This window comes from Lytechinus pictus, chromosome 3, assembly GCF_037042905.1.
Source record: "Lytechinus pictus isolate F3 Inbred chromosome 3, Lp3.0, whole genome shotgun sequence".
NCBI classification, from domain to species: Eukaryota; Metazoa; Echinodermata; class Echinoidea; order Temnopleuroida; family Toxopneustidae; genus Lytechinus; species Lytechinus pictus.
In genome coordinates this window covers 36,031,586-36,051,520 of record NC_087247.1, presented here as the reverse complement: position 1 = coordinate 36,051,520, position 19,935 = coordinate 36,031,586, and the positions used below count along the sequence as shown (strand labels likewise).

Sequence of the window (19,935 nt, the reverse complement as noted above, 5' to 3'; positions counted from 1 at the left end):
ATTGTGCATACAAAGTATGGAAAATAATAATCACTTTAAGATGAAAAGAGAAATGAATTATCATGAAATTTTGTCGTGAATTAGTGATGAAGTCCTTACTTCCTGCATTTAACCACCTAGCATAATACATTCAATTAATGACTATGATTTACATCTTACCCCACCACAGAGCACTATGATGCCTTGGCTAGACTAGTTGATTTGATGAGAAGGGCTGGTAAGCTTGAGGAAGTATCTCATTTCTTGGAACAAGCAGAGAAAGCCTCACCTAGAGCCCCATTGGACCCTGGCTTCAACTACTGCAAGGGGCTCTATGAGTGGTAAGCATTCAGATCAGAGATCACTTGCATGGGACTTTACAAATGACCGGTGACCTGTTCTTGTGCTAAATGATATGTCCATATGTACCTGACTCAGCACCTGAGAACATGTTCCAGCCGTGCATTACGTTGTGTGTAACTTACATACAGCTGAAAGAAATACACCTTAGGGCAATAGGAATATTAACATCATAAAGCTATGACAACCCCATGAGCTTAACACATATTTCTGCTGGATCAACGAATGAACCTCATAGACTGTCATAGCACTGTTTGCAATGAGATAGTCTGCCTTTAGACTTGGCATAGTGGCTTCAATGGTAATTGGGTTGACATGGGAGATAGCACACAATAGTCACTTTAGAAACCATTGCATCTCTGATACTAGCAATGCTTTACATTATTAGCCAAGAATATGTTTTCTCTATATTTGTTTAACAAATTTGCATAAATAATTTGCATAAATAAATTTGATGCAAATCATATTCATAATCCATACTTGATGTATTTATTTGATTCACTTTGTTGACTTATGTTTTTTGTTTTGTTCTTGGTAAAAGGTACATTGGCAATCCTAACATAGCTCTGAAGCATTTCAACATGGCAAGGAAAGACAGTGACTGGGGACAGAGAGCTATCTCTAACATGATTGAGATTTGTATCAACCCTGATAATGAAACCATTGGAGGAGAAACCTTTGACAATGTAGACCTTGATGCCGCGTGAGTATACGTGAGGAGGGATTTTCCTGAAATCATTTAAAATTCCAATTTATTCATTTCTGTGAATTCATCGAGCACCAATATCTATTTGCTGAATGAAAGGTGCTGATTAGACTGATAACTCACTGAAAATGTCTATTCCTGATTCTAACCGGTAAAGATGAATAAAATTATGACATGTATGCTTATGGTATGTTTTCAGTTGAATTATAAATGTAGATAGCCAGTCACAAGAGTGAAGGAAAAACTTTGTTAAGTGTCTGTTTCCTTATGATACTGAAATGTGTGAATATAATGTACATGCACTTAACTATTTCTCATTGATATGTTATTGCACTAGAAAGTGATGTGATTCGTTTAATTATAATTAGTGAAGTGGATAAAGCTAGGTCTAACCAGGGAGTGTCCTACAAAAAGTTAGGTCTGACTAAAAAGTTGTCCTGACACATGACAAGGTATTTGACACCTAATTTTTGTTACGCAGTATAGTGCCTCCTGTGTTGATACCACATGCAACTTGAATTTGAAATAAAGTTAGATTGAACATCTTTGATATTCCCCCAGAGCTCTGATTTTGTTAACTGTTTTACACGAAACATTTTTATGTGCACAGACACACTAGTGCTCCATATGATGACCAATTGTTTTCATTCTAGGATATTTTCTCTCTCTCTCTTTAGATCTGCTGCTGAGAAAGCAGACTCTGAACAAGTCGCAGTCAGAACGGCAGAGAAATTAATCAAGGTAGGTTTTGCAAATATGCCACACTTGCAAAGCTTGTATAATTTTTTATGAATGAATTGTAAACTGTAATCTTTTTAAATTTCTCCTGATTTGTAAGAATGTAGAAGCTCTTCAAGGAGGCTGCAATGTTTAAAAGGCAGTGGAGGAAGTGCATAGATTGTGGGTAGATAAGCCAGATTCAGATGGTAGGGGTAATAGTACAGCTTTGAAGTACTTAAAAAAATCTTTCCGGTGCATGAAACGCTCTCTGTAACAATAATTCAATTTTTTAAGTAGAGAGAAATCTGCCAAATATCCTTTTCTTATGATTTATTTCCATTTCCTTTTCTATTCATATAATGCAGGAATTAAAACCAAAGGAAGGAAGTGATGCCCACCTCATCCTAGAGATCTATGTTCTGATGGCAACCAAGACCAAAGCAAATATTGAGAAGGCTCTTTCAGCATTCATGGAGCTCGTCTCTAATTCAGAGGTAAGCTTCTTCATTCATTGTGATTCTCTTTATTAAGTGACAATTTATGCTGATGTGAGAAATGTAAAATCCACTTATTTTACTACTTGTTTGTTTCACAAAGGCTTTGAAAGATATAGTAATTTTAAAATGCTTTAATAATTAAGTCCTGTTGTGGTAACAATGAAAAAAAGAAAATAATCTCACATAATGACCAAGTGTTTGTATATATACCTTTTAATCAAGGCACATGCTCACTTGTGCTTCTCTATGTTGGTGAGTTTCAGTGTACCTAGTTTTCATTTAGATTTCATTATTTCACAGCGTCTGGCTCGCTTAACTGTGTCAGAACTTGCGGGGAGTGTTTCATAAATATTTTTTTTTATGTTTCTTACATGACAACTGTTAAAAGCTATTGATTTCCGAGAAAGTGATAAGCCAAGAGCAAAATTTGCCAATGGTAATCACTGACAATTGCTTCATAAAACGGTCCAAAGAACTATAATGGTATTACAACAATTCACCCTTATTCCAAAATCTTTCCTGTCAATTATTGATAATAATAATAATAATAATAATAGGCATTTATATAGCGCCATCTATCTAGAAATATTCTATTCCGAGGCGCGTTGTTATTATTATTATTACCCCGGCTTTAGCTCGAGCTGCCTTTCAGCGCTTATGCATTCAAGGAATTAATCCTGCCGGGTACCCATTCACCTCACCTGGGTTGAGTGCAGCACAATGTGGATAAATTTCTTGCCGAAGGAAATTACGCCATGGCTGGGATTCGAACCCACGACCCTCTGTTTCAAAGTCAGAAGACTTATCCACTGGGCCACAACGCTCCACTTTGATGAAAGTGACTAACCATTTGCATGTAACCGTTTTGTATGTATCTGGCATAATTTAGAATGCATATTATCAGTGGTCTAAAGTAAATGGTAAAGAGGGGATCTTTTTTTTAATGCATCATTATCTTTGTAATCTCTTTAATTTGTGTAGCGGGAGAATGTACCTGCTCTTCTTGGTGTAGCTACTGCCTACATGATGCTGAAGCAAACACCGAGAGCAAGAAACCAACTCAAGCGTATTGCCAAGATGGAGTGGAATCCAGTGGTAAGCAATCTCATTATCCTATTGAAATAGGGCAGGTATCAAAAATTGACCCACAAAAAATTATTTTCATGACAATTATGATATTACTAATTGCAACTTGTGTGTAAGAAAGATAGTTGATACCACATCATGAAGCTTAAACACCTCTGGCCTGCTCTGAATTTATGGCATTTTGGGTGGTGATATTTTATCCATTGGACTACAATTGTTTGTTAAGCAGGAGATCCTTGCCTAAGAAAGTGTACTAATATGGGAACATCTTGCAGAAAGCAGTTGAAAGTATAAGTTGATGAAGGGACACTGTTAACTCTATCATGAGTTCAACAAACCAATACTAAATAATTCATCATCTTATTTTTATTTGTTTTATTCTTTCCTCTTTGTTTTATGGGGGGGGGGGGGTCACATTTGGCCCATTACTTTAATGTTAAGTGCTACAAAAGGCTATGAAAGATTGAAATAGATTTTTCAAAGTCATAGGTCCATGTTCATGTAGGAAATTTAAACTAAATACAGACTGATGATCCAATCATCAAACTTCTTTTGTCCAGAACCTTGGCAGTGCATTCTCATTCAAACTTATTGATTAGTAAAGTTATGGAGGTTGTGACCTGTCCAAGGCCTAAATAAAAATTCATTCGTGTCTGTAGTTTAGCCATTAATACATGCTCTACATGTATGTGTCTCATGTTCAACAGGATGCAGAGGAGTTTGAGAAGAGTTGGCTACTACTTGGTGATGTCTACATCAACTCTGGAAAGTTTGACATGGCTAATGAACTTCTCAAGAAATGCCTGAAACACAACATGGTAATACATTAAAACATCTTCTTTTTTTTCAGTTCACCTGATATTGCTAGAATCAATATTTATATATATATTTCATTCATTTACATATTAATAACAAAATCTTTATATTTCCTTTGATGACTTGCTAGTGTTTTTTATGTTGTGATTTTTGTCTCACCTGCATAGCAGAGTGAGACTATAGGCGCCGCTTTTCCGACGGCGACGGCGGCGGCGGCGTCAACACCAAATCTTAACCTGAGGTTAAGTTTTTGAAATGACAGCATAACTTAGAAAGTATATGGACCTAGTTCTTGAAACTTGGCCATAAGGTTAATCAAGTATTACTGAACATCCTGCCTGAGTTTCATGTCACATGACCAAGGTCAAAGGTCATTTAGGGTCAATGAACTTAGACCATGTTGGGGGAATCAACATCAAAATCTTAACCTAAGGTTAAGTTTTTGAAATGTCATCATAACTTAGAAAATATATGGACCTAGTTCATGAAACTTATACATAAGGTTAATCAAGTATCAATGAACATCCTGCTTGAGTTTCACATCACATGACCAAGGTCAAAGGTCATTTAGGGTCAATGAACTTTGGCCGAATTGGGGGTATCTGTTGAATTACCATCATAACTTTGAAAGTTTATGGATCTGATTCATGAAACTTGGACATAATAGTAATCAAGTATTACTGAACATCCTGTGCAAGTTTCAGGTCACATGATCAAGGTCAAAGGTCATTTAGGGTCAATGAACTTTGGCCAAATTGGGGTATTTGTTGAATTACAGCCATACATTTGAAAGTGTGTTGGTCTAGTTCATAAAACTTGGACATAATAGTAATCAAGTATCACTGAACATCCTGTGCAAGTTTCAGGTCACATGATCAAGGTCAAAGGTCATGTTAAGGTCAAAGAACTTTGGCCACGTTGGGGGTATTTGTTGAATTGCCATCATATCTCTATAAGTGTATTGGTCTAGTTCATAAAACGTGGAAATAAGAGTAACCAAGTATCACTGAACATCTTGTGCGAGTTATAGTAGTTTTCAAAATCAGCACTGCTGCTATATTGAATCGTGTGATGCAGGTGAGACGGCCAGAGGCATTCCACTTGTTAATGTTTACCAGCAAATGTTATTTTAGTATAAGTATTGGGATAATGCACTTCATTCTGTTAGATAGGAATTGCTTTATAGAGTGAGTCATGGCATGTATGGTGGACTGATGAAATATGCTATCTGTATTGGTTTGTTGATTCAGACTTTGAATTATTGATATGAACACCAATACAAATTTAAAAGTTATACTTTGATGAAATGATCACTTATAGATATTGCTAAATTCCATTTTGTTCCTTGTTTGATATAGTCTTGCTGCAAGGCTTATGAGTACCTTGGATTCATCATGGAGAAGGAACAGTCTTACCAAGATGCAGCAAACAGCTATGAAAAAGCCTGGAAATTCGGAAATCAAAATAATCCCAATATAGGTAGGTATAGGTAATGCTTGGAGTTGGATTTGTTTGAATAGAACATGTGTCAGAACTGCATTGTATCGTTGGTGAAGTTTGTACCTTATAGAACTAAAAGTGTTTGACAGGAAGATCGATCTTTCCATACCAACACAGTGAGACAAATAATAACTTAAGTGCACTGTGAAATTAACAAAAGGCCAAAATAGGAAACAGGAAATTGTCAGGATTATTCAATTCAAAAGGAACTTCCTCTTTTGGGGATTTCAATTTAAGTAATGCCTGCTTGTTACAAAAAATAATTTCTAATATCAACAGTAGCAACACCGAAACTGGAAGCTCTTATTGTGTCTGCTGTTGTTTTGCAACTAAATTATTTAGTACGAACTAAAACTTCCAAAGAATTATGAAATGTAAAATCGAAGATTGGTAGATCTACTCCATTGCTTAAGTCAAAGATTGTTTCAATACCTATGTACTTATTTCTAATTGCCTTCATTTCCTAATTCTTGCCCTTCTATCATTTCCAGGTTACAAGTTAGCATTCAACTACATGAAGGCCAAGCGCTATGTGGATGCCATTGACATCTGTCACAAGGTGTTGGCCGTGCATGCAGACTATCCTAGGATGCGTAAGGACATCCTAGACAAGGCTAGGGCTTCTATAAGAGCTTGAGATTTGCATCAGGACCTGGCCCTCATAACACAAAGCTTACACAAAGCTGGTCCACATGGCTGAGTTTTGTGATTAATTGCATTCATCATTATGTGCAATCACTGGCACAAATCAATCATATGAGTAATCATGAGGCTTTGTGCCATGTGGCCCATGTCTCGTACAGGAGCTTTAGCCTATGATGGCTTTCTGGGCTTTTTTAGATGGATTGTAAGGGCTTCTTGGACCATGACCAAAATTTACCCATGTTTTAGACAATCCTAGAAGTCATTTCAGGCTTTATCTTTCAAGACACATAACAATGATAGGTTGAGGCAAACAAGTTTTCAGGAAAACCTGATATCAGCCCTCGGAAGAAAAGTTTAGGCTATGTTTAGGCTTTAAAAAAAGTAATCATAGATGAATTTCAATCCCTTCAAACATCCTGTTCTCATTAACTTTCCTTGACCAATTCACTCTACACTGATCCACTAAACCAGTGTTTGGTGATGGGGTCACTTGCTTGGCTTGAAGTTGTGCAAGTGTGAATACTTCCAACCCACTCACCATTGCTGCAATGCAATCATTCAATACAATATATTCAGCTCAATTCATTTTGGTAAATTGCCAACTCGTCAACTCATCACAGTCATGGTCTACCTTCATTTTGTCTAATGCCATTCCGTCCATCAACATTTTGCTAATAACCATTTGGTCCAATAACCATTTGCTCCAATCATCACTTCGTGTAATCACCAGTTCGTCTATGACCATTTCATCTCATAACCAGTTGGTCTAATATCCATTTTATTTTCATTCATTTTGCACAATTAATGCTTAGTCCAATTGAACCAAATGGTATATGGACTAAATGGCTCTTGGACCAACTGGTTATTAGACAAAATGGTGAGTGGACAAAATGGCAATCAGACCCTGTGGATAGTGGACAAACTGATGGTAAAAGAGTTGGTAATTGGACAAATTGGCATTAGACCAATTGAAAATAAACATTCATTTTACGGTTATAGACTCATGATTCCCTGAATCTAATAATCATACAAATATTTTTTGTGTGTGTCTGTAATGAGAAACCTTATATGCATTTTCAACTTATATTAATATTTATTTGTGCATTTCACTTGATGTGTTTACATGGTATTGTATGTACACATTAATTGCTCTCTTTGTTGATTAGATTTTTTTGAAGTTTACATTTACAGCAATTTAAATGCAGCTTATGGCAGTTAGAAAATACAGTCATTAAAGCTTGGGGAAAATTAGGACCATATATATTTGCTAAATTTAAAAATTGTGTGTGACAGATTACTCATAAAGATTAATTGAATTGAGACAGGTAACTATTATCGAAGATGAATATTAGTAACAATTTTTTTATCATCACATCATTATGATGGAGAAGATATACTTACATCTTTGTTTGTGTTGTATGAATTTTATTTCTTGTGTGTAATAAAGATAATGTTTATACTTAATTATGTACATGCCAACCAAAGGGCTCATGTTTTGATTCATTATTTGTATTCTATTAAAAAGACTGTAAATTGTAATATTCACCTCTTTCACCTTGAGTAATATTGATTACAGTTCTAATGAGTAAATCCCTTTTTTCAGCTTGAATTTTATAATTGATTGCAAATGTGGATTGTATAGAAAAAGATTTGTATATATAGATATTTAAGTGAAATAAAATTTCGTATATGATAGTTTCTTTGTATGAATGAACTTCATTTATGTCAGGTCTTTAGAATCCATTATCCACGAGTTCATGATGACAAACCGAAACCTGGTTTCAGCCTAGAGGAAGTGGAATAGAAAAGTAGAGGAAAAGGGAGAGACAGACAGAGATGGACAAAGAGAGGGAGAGAAAGAGTCAGAGAGAGAGAGGGGAGGGTGACAAAGAGAGGCAGATTAAGGAGGTTGGAGAAGAAAAGACGAGATGGAGATCGAGAGAGATCAATGAGATAGAATGGGAGAGGTGGTTAGACAGATGGGGGTGGGGCAAGTTTGGAAAGAATTTTCAAAATAAAGAGAATTCAATAAACAATATCTTATAATGAAGAGGTAAACATGACGAGGGTGAGGGTAGTATGGTGCATAAGGAGACTTTGAGCTTATTAGATATGATGCCATATTTCTGAAAAATATAAGTGGGAGAGTAAAAAATTGTGCATTTAATCACGGATTTTGCATGTTAAGAAGTCCAATAGATCAGATAATTAATGCAACATTATTATGATTAGATGTTGAAATTGTGCAAGGATTGATGACATTTCAACATTGAAATGTTAAATTGTGTGAGATGGGGGTAAATGCGCCATGGATGGGTGTGTGTGTGTGTGTGGGGAGGGGGGTAACCCAGCCCCTTCAAATCCCACACAAGTACACTGGTGATTGACAACTTGAAAGTTTATAGTACATAGTAACTGAAAAAAATGTAAGCACATGGAATCTATTCGAGATCACAATTAGATCATAGGGAAGAAGCAACGGCGACTGATTATTAATGACTAAAAAGACAGGAGGGGGGTTCTTCGTGTTAACTTTAACCCGATAAGTTCTTTGCGTGATTTCTACTATTATGTATGTACTTTTACTATAATTATAACTGATGATGTTGTTACTGCTGCTACTGATGATAATGTTGATGATGATGACAATATTAATTCAAAAAGTTGCTTGATGAACAGAGAACAGATAATCCTAGATATCTGGAAGAAGTCCGATACTGTTGAAATGGTAATAATGATAATAACGGTAAAAATTGTAATAAAATTGAAAAAAAAGTACTAAAGGGAGAAATGAAATTGAAAAAAATAAGATTACCGAATAAATAAGAAACTTGCGAAAATACAAACAGGAATAACTTAAAGCTCGTATTCGTCTTGTGAAGGGTTAGAGCTATATATCCAAGTCTTTTAGTGCATGGATGTCAATTTTTATCAATTATATCATATTACAACCATATTTCTCACGTAAACTTGTTAATCCCCTCGAAATTTCCGGATTACAGCATTGAACGCCCACTTCTGGAAGCGGATTACTCATAATCTTCCTCGTGTCGTAAACGTTTCGAGCTTAACGGTATAAGTGTTATCACTTAAAATGGACTTACGTTAATCTGGAAATTATTAATGGACGAGATATTGAACTAAGTTCTGGTCAAAAAAAGAGATTGAAGTTCGAGTAAAGTTACTTTATCACACTTTGATTTAATTTCTTGCTTTGTAGTATGATCTCCTACTTTGTGTTTGATAAAACTAGTTTTAAGAAGTCTTAACATGGACATTTCTTATAAAATAACAAACGATCAAAAACTTTTCCATAACAAGGGGAAAGGACCAGGATATTAGTTGAACTTTTTCCAGATTGCAACAATGAATTTTGCTGATATCTGTTAAGATCCATCTCAATATATATATGTGTAACATTATAAGAACAGATTAGAAAAAATAAAACAAAGCAAAAAAATCTCTGGACTTTTCCAAAACTGGCCAGGGGTGCGATAATAAAGAATAAACTCAAATTCTTTTCAGAAAGTATAAATACTGAAAAGTTGGAAACTAAAATTCACAACGCTCGAGACTCAAACAGAAGGAAATGTCCAGAGAAATTTGAATGGATACCAAGATACATTAGCAGAATAGAAGCATATATTTTGTACTACAGAATATCTCAGTCTGTACCATGTAAGTAGTACACTTTTCTTAGTTTCTTTCATCTCATTTAATTATTCCTTGAATTTCCAGGGGATATTTCAATTTATTCTACGGAAATACCGCATTTTCTCGATATATATTTTCCCCTTTTTCGTGTTTTTTTTAACATTTATTTGTTGAGATATACCCGATGAGCAGCAGATACACAATTTTAAAAATGCTGTCTTCGCAAAAAATAAATAAATGAATACACTACGTATCGCATGAGGTCTCCTCAATCTCCACATTAAACAAAAGTCTTCCGAGAACTGAATACATATACACGTACATGCAAATGTTCATTAAAATGTCGGATCTTTAATCTACTTTAGATGCGTCTCGCTGTCCTGAGTGAGATAACATGACCTGAAATCCTGTATTTTTTAAAATAAAAATTTATTCATGTGTATTTTATATTTAATACAGATCATGATGAATAAGATATGGCTTCCAGTGACCATAGTTCTTGCCTTGGTAGTCTACATCAGCTGTGCACCAGGTACGTGTAATTATATTCTGCTCATTTTAAAGGGGTAGCCTACTCCAGTCGAAAAACAATATGATTTAAAGAAATGAAATCAATCAGACAAAGAAAAAACTGAAAATGTCTGAAAATGTAAAATCACACATGATCATGATGGTTATGACATTTTAAAGTTTTGCATTATTCCGGTGAAAAAGTTTTATACATGTCTTCATTAATATGAAATGAAGAAGCAGATCACACAATTGTTCTTTACTTCTGTAATATTTCATTTTTACCATAGCTGGCTGTCCAAGAGGACTAAGTGGACCTGTTTGCGGTTCTGATGGCCAAACATACGCCGATTTCTGCGATGCTGCCGTGGAAATAACAGGTGTTGGTGCTTGCGCTGGGGATGGTGGTGATGGTGGTGACGATGATGGCGGTGATGGTGGTGATGGTGGAGATGATGGTGATGATGATGACGGAGGTTGGGACTGGGATTTGGGTTACGATTACGCAGCAACGGGTGTAGAATGTGGAGGAGGGGGATGTGGGGGTGGTAGTAGTAGTAGCAGCAGTGACAGCGACAGTGATAGTGACAGTTGTGACAGTGACTCAGATGGGTGTAGTGACTCGAGTTCAGACAGCGATAGTGACAGTGACAGCTGTGAGAGTGATTCGGATGGGTGCAGTGATTCGAGTTCAGGCAGCGATAGTGATTCCAGCAGCAGTTCAGAAGAGGATTGTGGATGTGATGGTGGTGGTGGTTGGTGCGATTGTGGTGGGGATGGTGGTGGTGATGGTGGAGGTGATGGTGGTGACGGGGGTGATGGTGGTGACGGTGGTGATGGAGGCGACGGAGGAGATGGCGATGGGGGTGATGGTGGTGATGGAGGCGATGGAGGTGATGGAGGCGATGGTGATGGCGGGGATGACGATGATGATGAGGATGGTGGTGGAGATGGAGGTTGCGGTGGAGATGGAGGTGAAGGAGCTGAATGCGGTGAGCTCAAAGCTGAAGGTAGCTCAGGTAAGACAATATAACTTAAACATTTTAAGGCGTATGGGCCCATGTTCTTTTCCCCGTTACAGGGAATGGGGGGGGGGGGGATGATGAAAAACAATAATTATTTATTGTAGTAGTTGAGCCTATATTCTTTCGTATTTTATTCCAAGCCAGGATCAATGCCAGGCATAATTCTGACTCGTTATATTCTGAATTCAGGATTTTGAGAGAATCAACTTTTCAGTGAAATGTGATTGAGATGAAATGACATGACAACATTTCTCTGCGACAGAACTACGAATTTATACCAATATAGATTGAATTTGGATTCCGGATGGATGGAAAACACTCTCACTCATTGGCCCTTTTCAACCATGCTCCAGCCCTTTCGCCTTTTGTGTTCTTAGAGTATAATAGTTAAATTTAAAGCGACAAATTTTTGTCTTATAAAATGACACCTCGGTGCCTTGTTATATTGCATGGGTTCGGATAGTTTGAATAAAAAATTTTGAAAAAGGAAATCTAGCTGAATTCTTTAACCCAAAAATTCATCCATTTTTTTCCTCCCATTTCTTTGCCTTGGATAACAGTGAAAATGACAGTGGCAGAACCTTAGAGCGTCGAAACTTGATCCCGTGCAGAGGTTATTAATAGACCGTTATCATCGATGGATGGACAACAGGTTTGGTTTTCAGCTAATTACCATCTTCATTTCGACTGCAATCCTCACTGAATATTTGTGCTGTTTGTAATTCAAATGTCAGAAAATAAGATTTTGACATCTCGTTTAGCAGGTTACAATTGCCAATCTGTCAACAGGATACGATTGTGGACATGTTGGTTTAGCTAGCTCGGAGTTAATCGGAGTCAATCCTTACTGAATATTTTTTATATCACATGTGAAGGACGGTACAGCGAGATCATAACTGACTCCGTTATCTTTCCGAAGTAGACCAACAAGGCCGAAAACATTATTAAAAATAATCATGTAATATTGATTTGATCGATCAGTAAGGTGATCAGTTTGGCAGTGGTAACCTTATGAATATCCTGTGCGTGTTTGAACATTTCCAAACAGTTTTATATACATTGCAATGAAATTCTTTGCTTATTGCTGTTGATCTGATATTGGAATGAGATCATTATTTATTATAGACTAGATATCTACTATGACGTCGATGAGTATTTTAATTTCATTTGATTAAACTTAATTTATTCCAACTGAATGTGTACGAAATGTACACACAACGTGAGACTACTATTTGTATTGTTTATTTGGATACACTTAGTACTTTTGTACTTGGCCAGATTTATGTCATTTCATGTTTTATTACTTTATTTGTGAAAATATAAAATTGTAAAATGAACGGGTTTGATATTACGTAAAAATTTGTGTAATCATGTTTTAGGATATTGATAAGTGGATAGAGAGAGAGAGAGAGAGAGGGGGGTGGCATAAGAAAACAAAATGACAGACACAAATTATTATGCCATATGGGAAGAAACATAGATCTAAAGATAAATAAAGAAATCGAGCACGGCTATGGAAGAAAGGGGAATGAGTATTTGTGTTGGTCAGGGTGAGAAAGTGATTGTGTAAGAGAGGGTGAGGAGAGAAAGGGAAGAAAGAAAATGGGAGTGAGAGGGGGAAGGGGGTTAATTTGGCAGATTGACAGCAGAAAAAAATCATTTAAAAAAAGACGACGAAACTAGAAATATGAGCCTTTACTTTTGAATAAACCAATGGTTTATTAAATTTTATAAATTATATTTTCAGACAAACTTTGACCCTCTCACACTCTAAATTCCAGGATTTAAAATAAATCCAGATTGGCTGTAAATAGTGACCAGCCGAATATCAGGTTTAGATTTAAACCTTGTTGATTTAAATATAAATCTAAAAGATTTGAATTTAAATCTCATGAGATTTAAAAGTTAATCCTTAAGATTTAAAATAAATTCAAATTCGGCTGGTCACTATTCCCAGCCGATCTTGGTTCATTTTAAATCCTTGGAATTTAGAGTGATACTTGAAAATGATTATACCACCCATATATTACAACAGATCAGGCATTTTGTTAGTAAACGCATACAAATAATATTAATTTATTTTGTTGGAATTACATTTACACTTCAATATATTTTACATGCCCCACGGTTCATTTAACAATTCTTTAATGCACGGCTCTACTTATAAGCCAGAGAAAATAAAGACAGCGCTTAAAATTATTTTGTTCCATATGCAAGATATGGTAATAAAGATAATAATATGTTTTGTTATATATCGCTTTATAAAATACACTGTATTTCCAAGCGCCACTTGCACGTAAAATATAATACTCTACAATAATGTGTGTGTGTGTGTGTGAGGGTGTGTGTGTGTGTGTGTGTGAGTGGAATTTCTCCTTGATACTTTTGTATGGTGTAATAATTTGTTTTCCCAGGTAAATTCGTATAATATTAATAATTCTGTACAAGTTCAATCGTCTTGTGAAAAGTAACCCCAAATCAAGATCCCTTCATCTTGACCAGATTCAATGTTCATGGTCCACAGATCGCGTCCGATTCTGGAGTCCAGTTTTGACGCCAAACCAGTCTGACTCTGACCGCCTGACTCATAATGCTTGGTACATTGCATACATTAGGTGATACTCCTGGTGGTTGACTTGTTGTAGGGTCTTGGATGACTACACGAGCTTGCTGATACTGACCTGTTGACAATAATGTGAAATACGATAGATGAATCCAATTTAAACAACACTTCAAAGTATTATATTACCAGTTTTTGCATGGAAGGCGGCTCATTATTTCGTGTGTATTCCTGGACAGCTATAGAACAAAACAAATTTTCTTTGATGAAATCCGTGAGAATTTTAAGATAAGTCTATACACTTTTTTCATTCAGATGAAATTTTCAAGAGATATTGAACAAATCTGTGAAAATCACGATATTGATAAATTTGTGCATTCAGATCCATTACCGTCCACCATTCCCCCTTTGTAGATGAAACGCAGAAAATCGCTATATGAGAGACATTAAATGCGCCCGTTTTCATTCTCGTATAAGGTCTGGTCAACTTATGTTCTTTGCAACGTGGCAGAGCGTTGTGGTCTATTGTGATTCAGTTGACAATTGATAAGATAGATGTATTGTGCAACGTCTTATGTAAGAAAATATATGACGCAATCCATTGAGTATTATGGTAGGATTACATAACAATATCTAAACCAAACTGAGATGTGTCATCAACTATACAAATTGTAACCAATTCTGCAGATAATTAATTAATTACCTATGACGCCGGTTATATCCGGAGATAAACCGACTGGGTTCAACAAGTCAAATGATAGCCCAAGAGGTCGATTTCCTTCCATGTTGGCTTCCAATCTGTTTCCAGTGATCTCAAAGGACGTTCCCCTGCTCAAGGTCACTATGGCTATCTTCCCGCTCACTTCAACTTGATGAACACCGAACTCGAGGGAAGATTCCAAATCGCCAGACCATCTTATCTGTGGGTTGGTATCCACGTTCACTCCGCGGGACGTGAAGCGGAGTTCGTGTTCTGCATCCGATCGCGAACCCAACGTCACAACGATGTCTTCAATGAAAGTACGGTCGGAGATGTATCCGTCGAAGTCAACCTCGTCACCGCCAATTCTTCCAATGACATGGATACCTAGTGATAATGGACACCAATAGTGATACAAACACGAAGAAAATTTTTAAGAAAAAAAAAGACAAAAGATTTCCCTCCTAAATCGAGAAAATGGTCCAACTTTCTCTCCATCTAAAAAACAAACAAACAAAAAACACAACAAAGGGCCGGGTTATTGGCACATTTTCTTTCCAGAATACACAATCATATCTACTTCAAGGGGCGTTCAGCCATTTGCGCGACCAATAACTTGATTTTGTAAATTTAATTAATACAAAAGGTATATAGATTAACATACACTTTCTCTTAGTGAACAAATAATTAGTTTGTATTTGTAATGTTTTTTTATATTTAAAGAGAATTTAGATGCAGAAAGCGGTTACCATTCACATTGTCTTCCAGTAGAACAAGTTCGTCATTCACCCATGGATCTTCCTCTAGACATACTTGAAGAGCCAACTCTGGTATGTGTATGGTATTAAGTAAGGGACCTTCAAGAAAATGACAAATCATGCAAGATTATTATTATCACGTATCACACACGCGTTATCCAAACCAACCATAAACTTCATATAAACAACGCATTAATGTTAACTTCAGTATATCAATTTGTGCTGTTTGGAAGCCATAACCCAACATCACAGAGTTTGGTCAATCTTACAGCATGGTGGAAACTGGTATATCAGGCAAGCACAAGGCAATTATATTCTGTAGTCTTTAACTGTAATTTTATCAAGTCAAAGCAGCTGAACTAGGCAAGCCCTTTCTGAGCCTTTTGATCACAGATGATAAAACTACAAGAGTTCTATTAAAGCTTGGGAAATCCTCGGGAAGTGTTGAAATTCTGATTATCTGAAAATCTCTAATTTCATTTTCTTTTTAAACGCTATTTCTGCTTTGTTTACTACAAATTTTCTTTTGTGTTTATATCTAGGGGTGAAATTAACGCGTTCATGGTGGACACATCCGTTTCTGACGGATGTATTATGATTCCCCAATATTTTCAATAAAGACTTTTATACATATGCCAAGTATTACCTTCTGTATCTGGGATTGATGTAGCTGATGGCGTTTCCACTACGAATTCTTGATTGAGGGTCTCCCTGACCGGTCGGGGGAGAGGTGATGCAATGATTCTCATTGCGAATGGATAGGCCTCATTGGTGGAATCCGCCTGTCCTCTAACTAATAACGCAGTGTATGGATTAAAGAAGCTGTAAGTCAAATGAGATATTCATGTATGTTACTCATCTCCTTGTAGACCCTTCATTTTGACTGACTTCTTGACAGTTTGAATAACCGGTTAATCTATGAAGTAAGATCTGAAATGACGTACTTTAAAAAAGAGATTCCACATGAAAATATATTAATATTATATCGAACGTTTTAGTCTTATCACTAATGGAATTAAAGGTGAGAATGGTCATGCCACAGTATCTTTCCAAACTTAGCAGCGCTCTAAATGGGCTGGATTGCATCACGTACCTTGCAAATGGCAAATGATGACGAAAAAGATTAATACGAAACGTATATGTGCTAAAAAGGAATATTGTTGTTTACACGCCTGAGCCCTCTTTTTGTTACATTTTAAAATTTAGTACGCTCTTTAAGCCTCTTTTCGTCACCTTTTCAAAATCTGTCCTCCATTTTCATAAGAAATAGAGATACCTCCTGCAGCACCACCCGTTGCACTTAGTGCAGCTGATATTAAATCATTAGTGTATCTGTGTCTTGTCTTACCTGTATTCAATAGACATGTCTCTAATTTCTCCATCATCTGACATGGTGAATTCAGGGGTTATTTCACTTAGTTTCAGTCTTTGTTGAAGTGATTGGATAATATAATTAGCCCAAATCTTTTCAATGATTCCTTCTGGGACATCGAGATCGAGCAAGGCTCTGTCAGGCACCTATTAAAATTCAATTCCATAATTATTCATAAAGGAAACACTAACAGATTCCTGCTAATTATGTTCATAGTCATTATTTCTGTAAAGTGATTATTAGGCTATAGGGTATAGAGAACCCTTGAAGATATATAGCTATGTAGCGAAATGACATAAATTTATATTTTTATTTATATTGATTATGAACGTTCTATTAAAAAACAATTAAATTCGAATTACTGACTTATTAACTTTGATATGATCTAGTGTCGAAGCGATTCAGATGGATAATTGGCTCATTTTGATCGCCAATTATATCATACGTGTAATTATCAAAACTGTCATCTTGGTGAATTGAGAAAAAGAAAGAAAACAAAAGAAGATTAATCAGTGGGAAAACGATGCTAGAATATTACTGTCCCACAAACTATTTACCCTCGTGTCCCCTCTGCTCCTGAAGGTAATGTCATCTGACGATGTTCTCGCATACGTATAGGAAGACAGCGTACTATATCGGTAATTGGGCAACAGTCTACCCACAATAACAAGCTCAGATCCATTAAAGTAGTTGGAGAATATCCTATCACTCAGAGAATTGTATTCTATTCCTCGTGAGTATTGGAATTCTACGTCACGGAGAAGGGGTGTGGCTACTTCGAAGTAGAAGTTCTCCAAAAGCTTCCCTGCATCAGCTCGTTCGGGTATCTGCCTTGCTACGCCGTGATTCTGGGAATACGAGAAAATAGTTAGAACTAAATGAACATGTTAACCAATATATTTACACAAGTTTTATTATATAAATTCAATCATGTGAATTAAACTGAAAGACATGCAACATTTGCGCTTCATGGAAGTGAACATTTAAACTTGAACATACTAAAACAACGGACCAATTCCCCGAGAAACAAAGAACTGAGTCCTGCCAGAAAACCATGAAAAATATAGATTGCTGAGCGACCTACCAGATTTGCGGCACGGAAAGTAAAGTTTGCTTATACCTGGAATGTATTCCTTCATGACATGAAACGAATGATTAAACAAAAAAAATATGTTCATCGTTAGAATGAAGTTCAATGACTTACTTGATATGCCATACGCTCCAGGAATGGGAAGTCCAGGTCCTCGCCGAATCCCAGGTTAAAGAGCGAGAAATCCCCTCCGATTTCTTCTTCAACATTTCTCTCAATGATCTCCTTATCGATCTCACCATGGTTAGGGTTTCCATCGGACAGGACGATGAGCATGGACACGATGTTTTCATTAGGTCCGACATCCTGATCGCTCTCAGTACGGAGCATCCTAACTCCGGCGATTATGGCCTTGTATAGATTTGTATCTATGGAGACGGAAAAAGTATATCAAACAAAACAATAAGGTAAATAAGGTAAACAACGTGGTTGCTAGAGAAAATTGATTTGATTTGATTTGATTTATTTATTTCCGTTTCACAATTGTACATAATATGATAAACATAACATAACAAGGTCGAAAATACTACAAGACAAAATATAATATATATAATCATAGATTTAAGGAACACAATTCAGTAAATAAAGATATCTCAAATGACATTTGTATTTAAAAGTAAAACGGAGGGACTTGCCGAAAAAAAGCAAAGCTTGTACAAGGGACAAGCCCCTATCTTAGTTACATTACAAAATTACAACAAATAAATATTTGGTCTTAATAATAATTTTGTTTAAAAATAAATACAAACAATTTTTGTGCACTTGACAAAAACGTAACTGATGGATCGTGTGAGAAAAAAATTACGTTTTACAATATTATAAGAGAGGGGGGAAGACAGGGGGGACAGAGGAGTGCAGTACACTAAGTAGAAAGAAAGAAGAAGGCGGGCAGCAGGAGCAGGTACCTTGGCTAATTGCAATTTTAAGAAGAAAATAATTAAACGAATAATATACATGACTATGTATATAATATGAGCGCATATAATACGCATATACACAAAAGTCGAGTATAATTAAATTAGTTATTCAGCTTGACCTGTTTGCGACGAGTATTGCAGAATTAACATTTTTTTCAGTTTGCGTTTAAAAATATTTACATTAGGGGATTCTTTGAAATCTTGAGGCAGAGAGTTCCAGTAGGCAGGCCCAGAGAAGACAAATGAATTCTTTGCAAATAAAGTTCTTGTTAAAGGGAGATGATAATATTGTCGTTGCCTTGTTGGGTAGCAGTGTATGGATGTATTTTTACGGAACATATTAGAGAAAATGGCGGGAAGGTCGTCCTTGCTTAATTTGAACATAAATTGACTAAGTTCGAAAAGATATATGTCACTTACTTTAAGAATGTTATTTTCAAAAAATAAGATATCAGTATGTGATCTAAAGTGTGTTTGAAAAATTATTCTTAGAGCTTTTTTCTGGAGAAGTAATATTCTATTTAGTTGTGTTTCAATCGCTGATGTGGTTTACGGTACACCATGTGAAGTGTTGTAGAAACAGTGGATAGGAGAAGAGAAGAAATGGATAGGCGAGAAAGTGGAGATTTGAGAGTAGAGTATTCTTTCTTGAAAGTAGTCCTGAAAAGGACTGTAAACCAGGAAAGATTGATGAGTTGAGAACAGCCTGAGTAGTAGAGCTAGTGAGGAGATGCTGGCTTGAGTCGGCGAGTAGAGATGATGAGTAGTAGAGAGACTCGACGTTTCGGGCAGGTTGACTGTCCGTCTCCTGAAGACGTATTGCACATCCCCAGGCAATAATTCCATAATTAATATATGGTAGAATAAGGGTGTAATATAATGTTAACAAAGTGCGGGAAGGGAGAAAATGTTTGAGTTTATTAATAATTCCAATGTTTCTAGAAATTGTTTTACATATACTATCGATATGAGGCTTCCAGGATAATTTGTCGTCAATAAGGACACCCAAGAATCTGGTAGTGGAAACATTATTAAGAACG

The 19,935-nt window shown here is 36.1% G+C and overlaps 3 protein-coding genes across 5 annotated transcripts in view; 2 read left to right on the top strand and 1 right to left on the bottom strand.

The window, feature by feature from the left end:
• Positions 1 to 8,004, top strand: part of LOC129257351 (tetratricopeptide repeat protein 21B-like) — a 31,228-nt gene extending 23,224 nt beyond the window's left edge. For all 3 annotated transcript variants that reach the window (XM_064096931.1, XM_054895650.2, XM_064096930.1), the window contains exons 26-33: positions 170 to 320; positions 881 to 1,042; positions 1,723 to 1,786; positions 2,131 to 2,259; positions 3,244 to 3,357; positions 4,056 to 4,166; positions 5,523 to 5,643; positions 6,156 to 8,004. In XM_064096931.1, the coding sequence (XP_063953001.1) occupies positions 170 to 320; positions 881 to 1,042; positions 1,723 to 1,786; positions 2,131 to 2,259; positions 3,244 to 3,357; positions 4,056 to 4,166; positions 5,523 to 5,643; positions 6,156 to 6,301 (998 nt within the window). In that variant the 3' untranslated portion in view covers positions 6,302 to 8,004. The remainder of the gene's footprint in view (positions 1 to 169; positions 321 to 880; positions 1,043 to 1,722; positions 1,787 to 2,130; positions 2,260 to 3,243; positions 3,358 to 4,055; positions 4,167 to 5,522; positions 5,644 to 6,155) is intronic.
• A 1,866-nt stretch (positions 8,005 to 9,870) lies between these two features.
• LOC135153588 (clumping factor A-like) lies at positions 9,871 to 12,827 on the top strand. Its single transcript, XM_064096940.1, has 4 exons — positions 9,871 to 9,987; positions 10,423 to 10,495; positions 10,764 to 11,492; positions 12,059 to 12,827. Exons 2-4 carry the CDS (start codon positions 10,426 to 10,428, stop codon positions 12,082 to 12,084), a joined length of 825 nt encoding a protein of 274 aa, XP_063953010.1. The 5' UTR covers positions 9,871 to 9,987; positions 10,423 to 10,425; the 3' UTR covers positions 12,085 to 12,827.
• Positions 12,828 to 13,192: 365 nt separating this feature from the next.
• The window catches only part of LOC129257352 (uncharacterized), a 30,058-nt gene continuing 23,315 nt past the window's right edge, over positions 13,193 to 19,935 (bottom strand). The window contains exons 24-30 of the mRNA XM_054895651.2: positions 18,093 to 18,346; positions 17,446 to 17,736; positions 16,865 to 17,034; positions 16,163 to 16,338; positions 15,508 to 15,615; positions 14,762 to 15,145; positions 13,193 to 14,179 (exon numbers count right to left, since the gene is read on the bottom strand). Coding sequence (XP_054751626.2) covers positions 14,010 to 14,179; positions 14,762 to 15,145; positions 15,508 to 15,615; positions 16,163 to 16,338; positions 16,865 to 17,034; positions 17,446 to 17,736; positions 18,093 to 18,346 — 1,553 coding nt within the window. The 3' untranslated portion in view covers positions 13,193 to 14,009. The remainder of the gene's footprint in view (positions 14,180 to 14,761; positions 15,146 to 15,507; positions 15,616 to 16,162; positions 16,339 to 16,864; positions 17,035 to 17,445; positions 17,737 to 18,092; positions 18,347 to 19,935) is intronic.

Bases quoted from the DNA above. Each gene is read 5' to 3' on its own strand.
- LOC135153588 (XM_064096940.1), top strand. From the start codon at position 10,426: ATGATGAATAAGATATGGCTTCCAGTGACCATAGTTCTTGCCTTGGTA. The intron at 10,496-10,763 runs GTACGTGTAATT...TTTTTACCATAG, and splicing joins CTACATCAGCTGTGCACCAG to CTGGCTGTCCAAGAGGACTA. The intron at 11,493-12,058 runs GTAAGACAATAT...CTTGGATAACAG, and splicing joins CAAAGCTGAAGGTAGCTCAG to TGAAAATGACAGTGGCAGAA.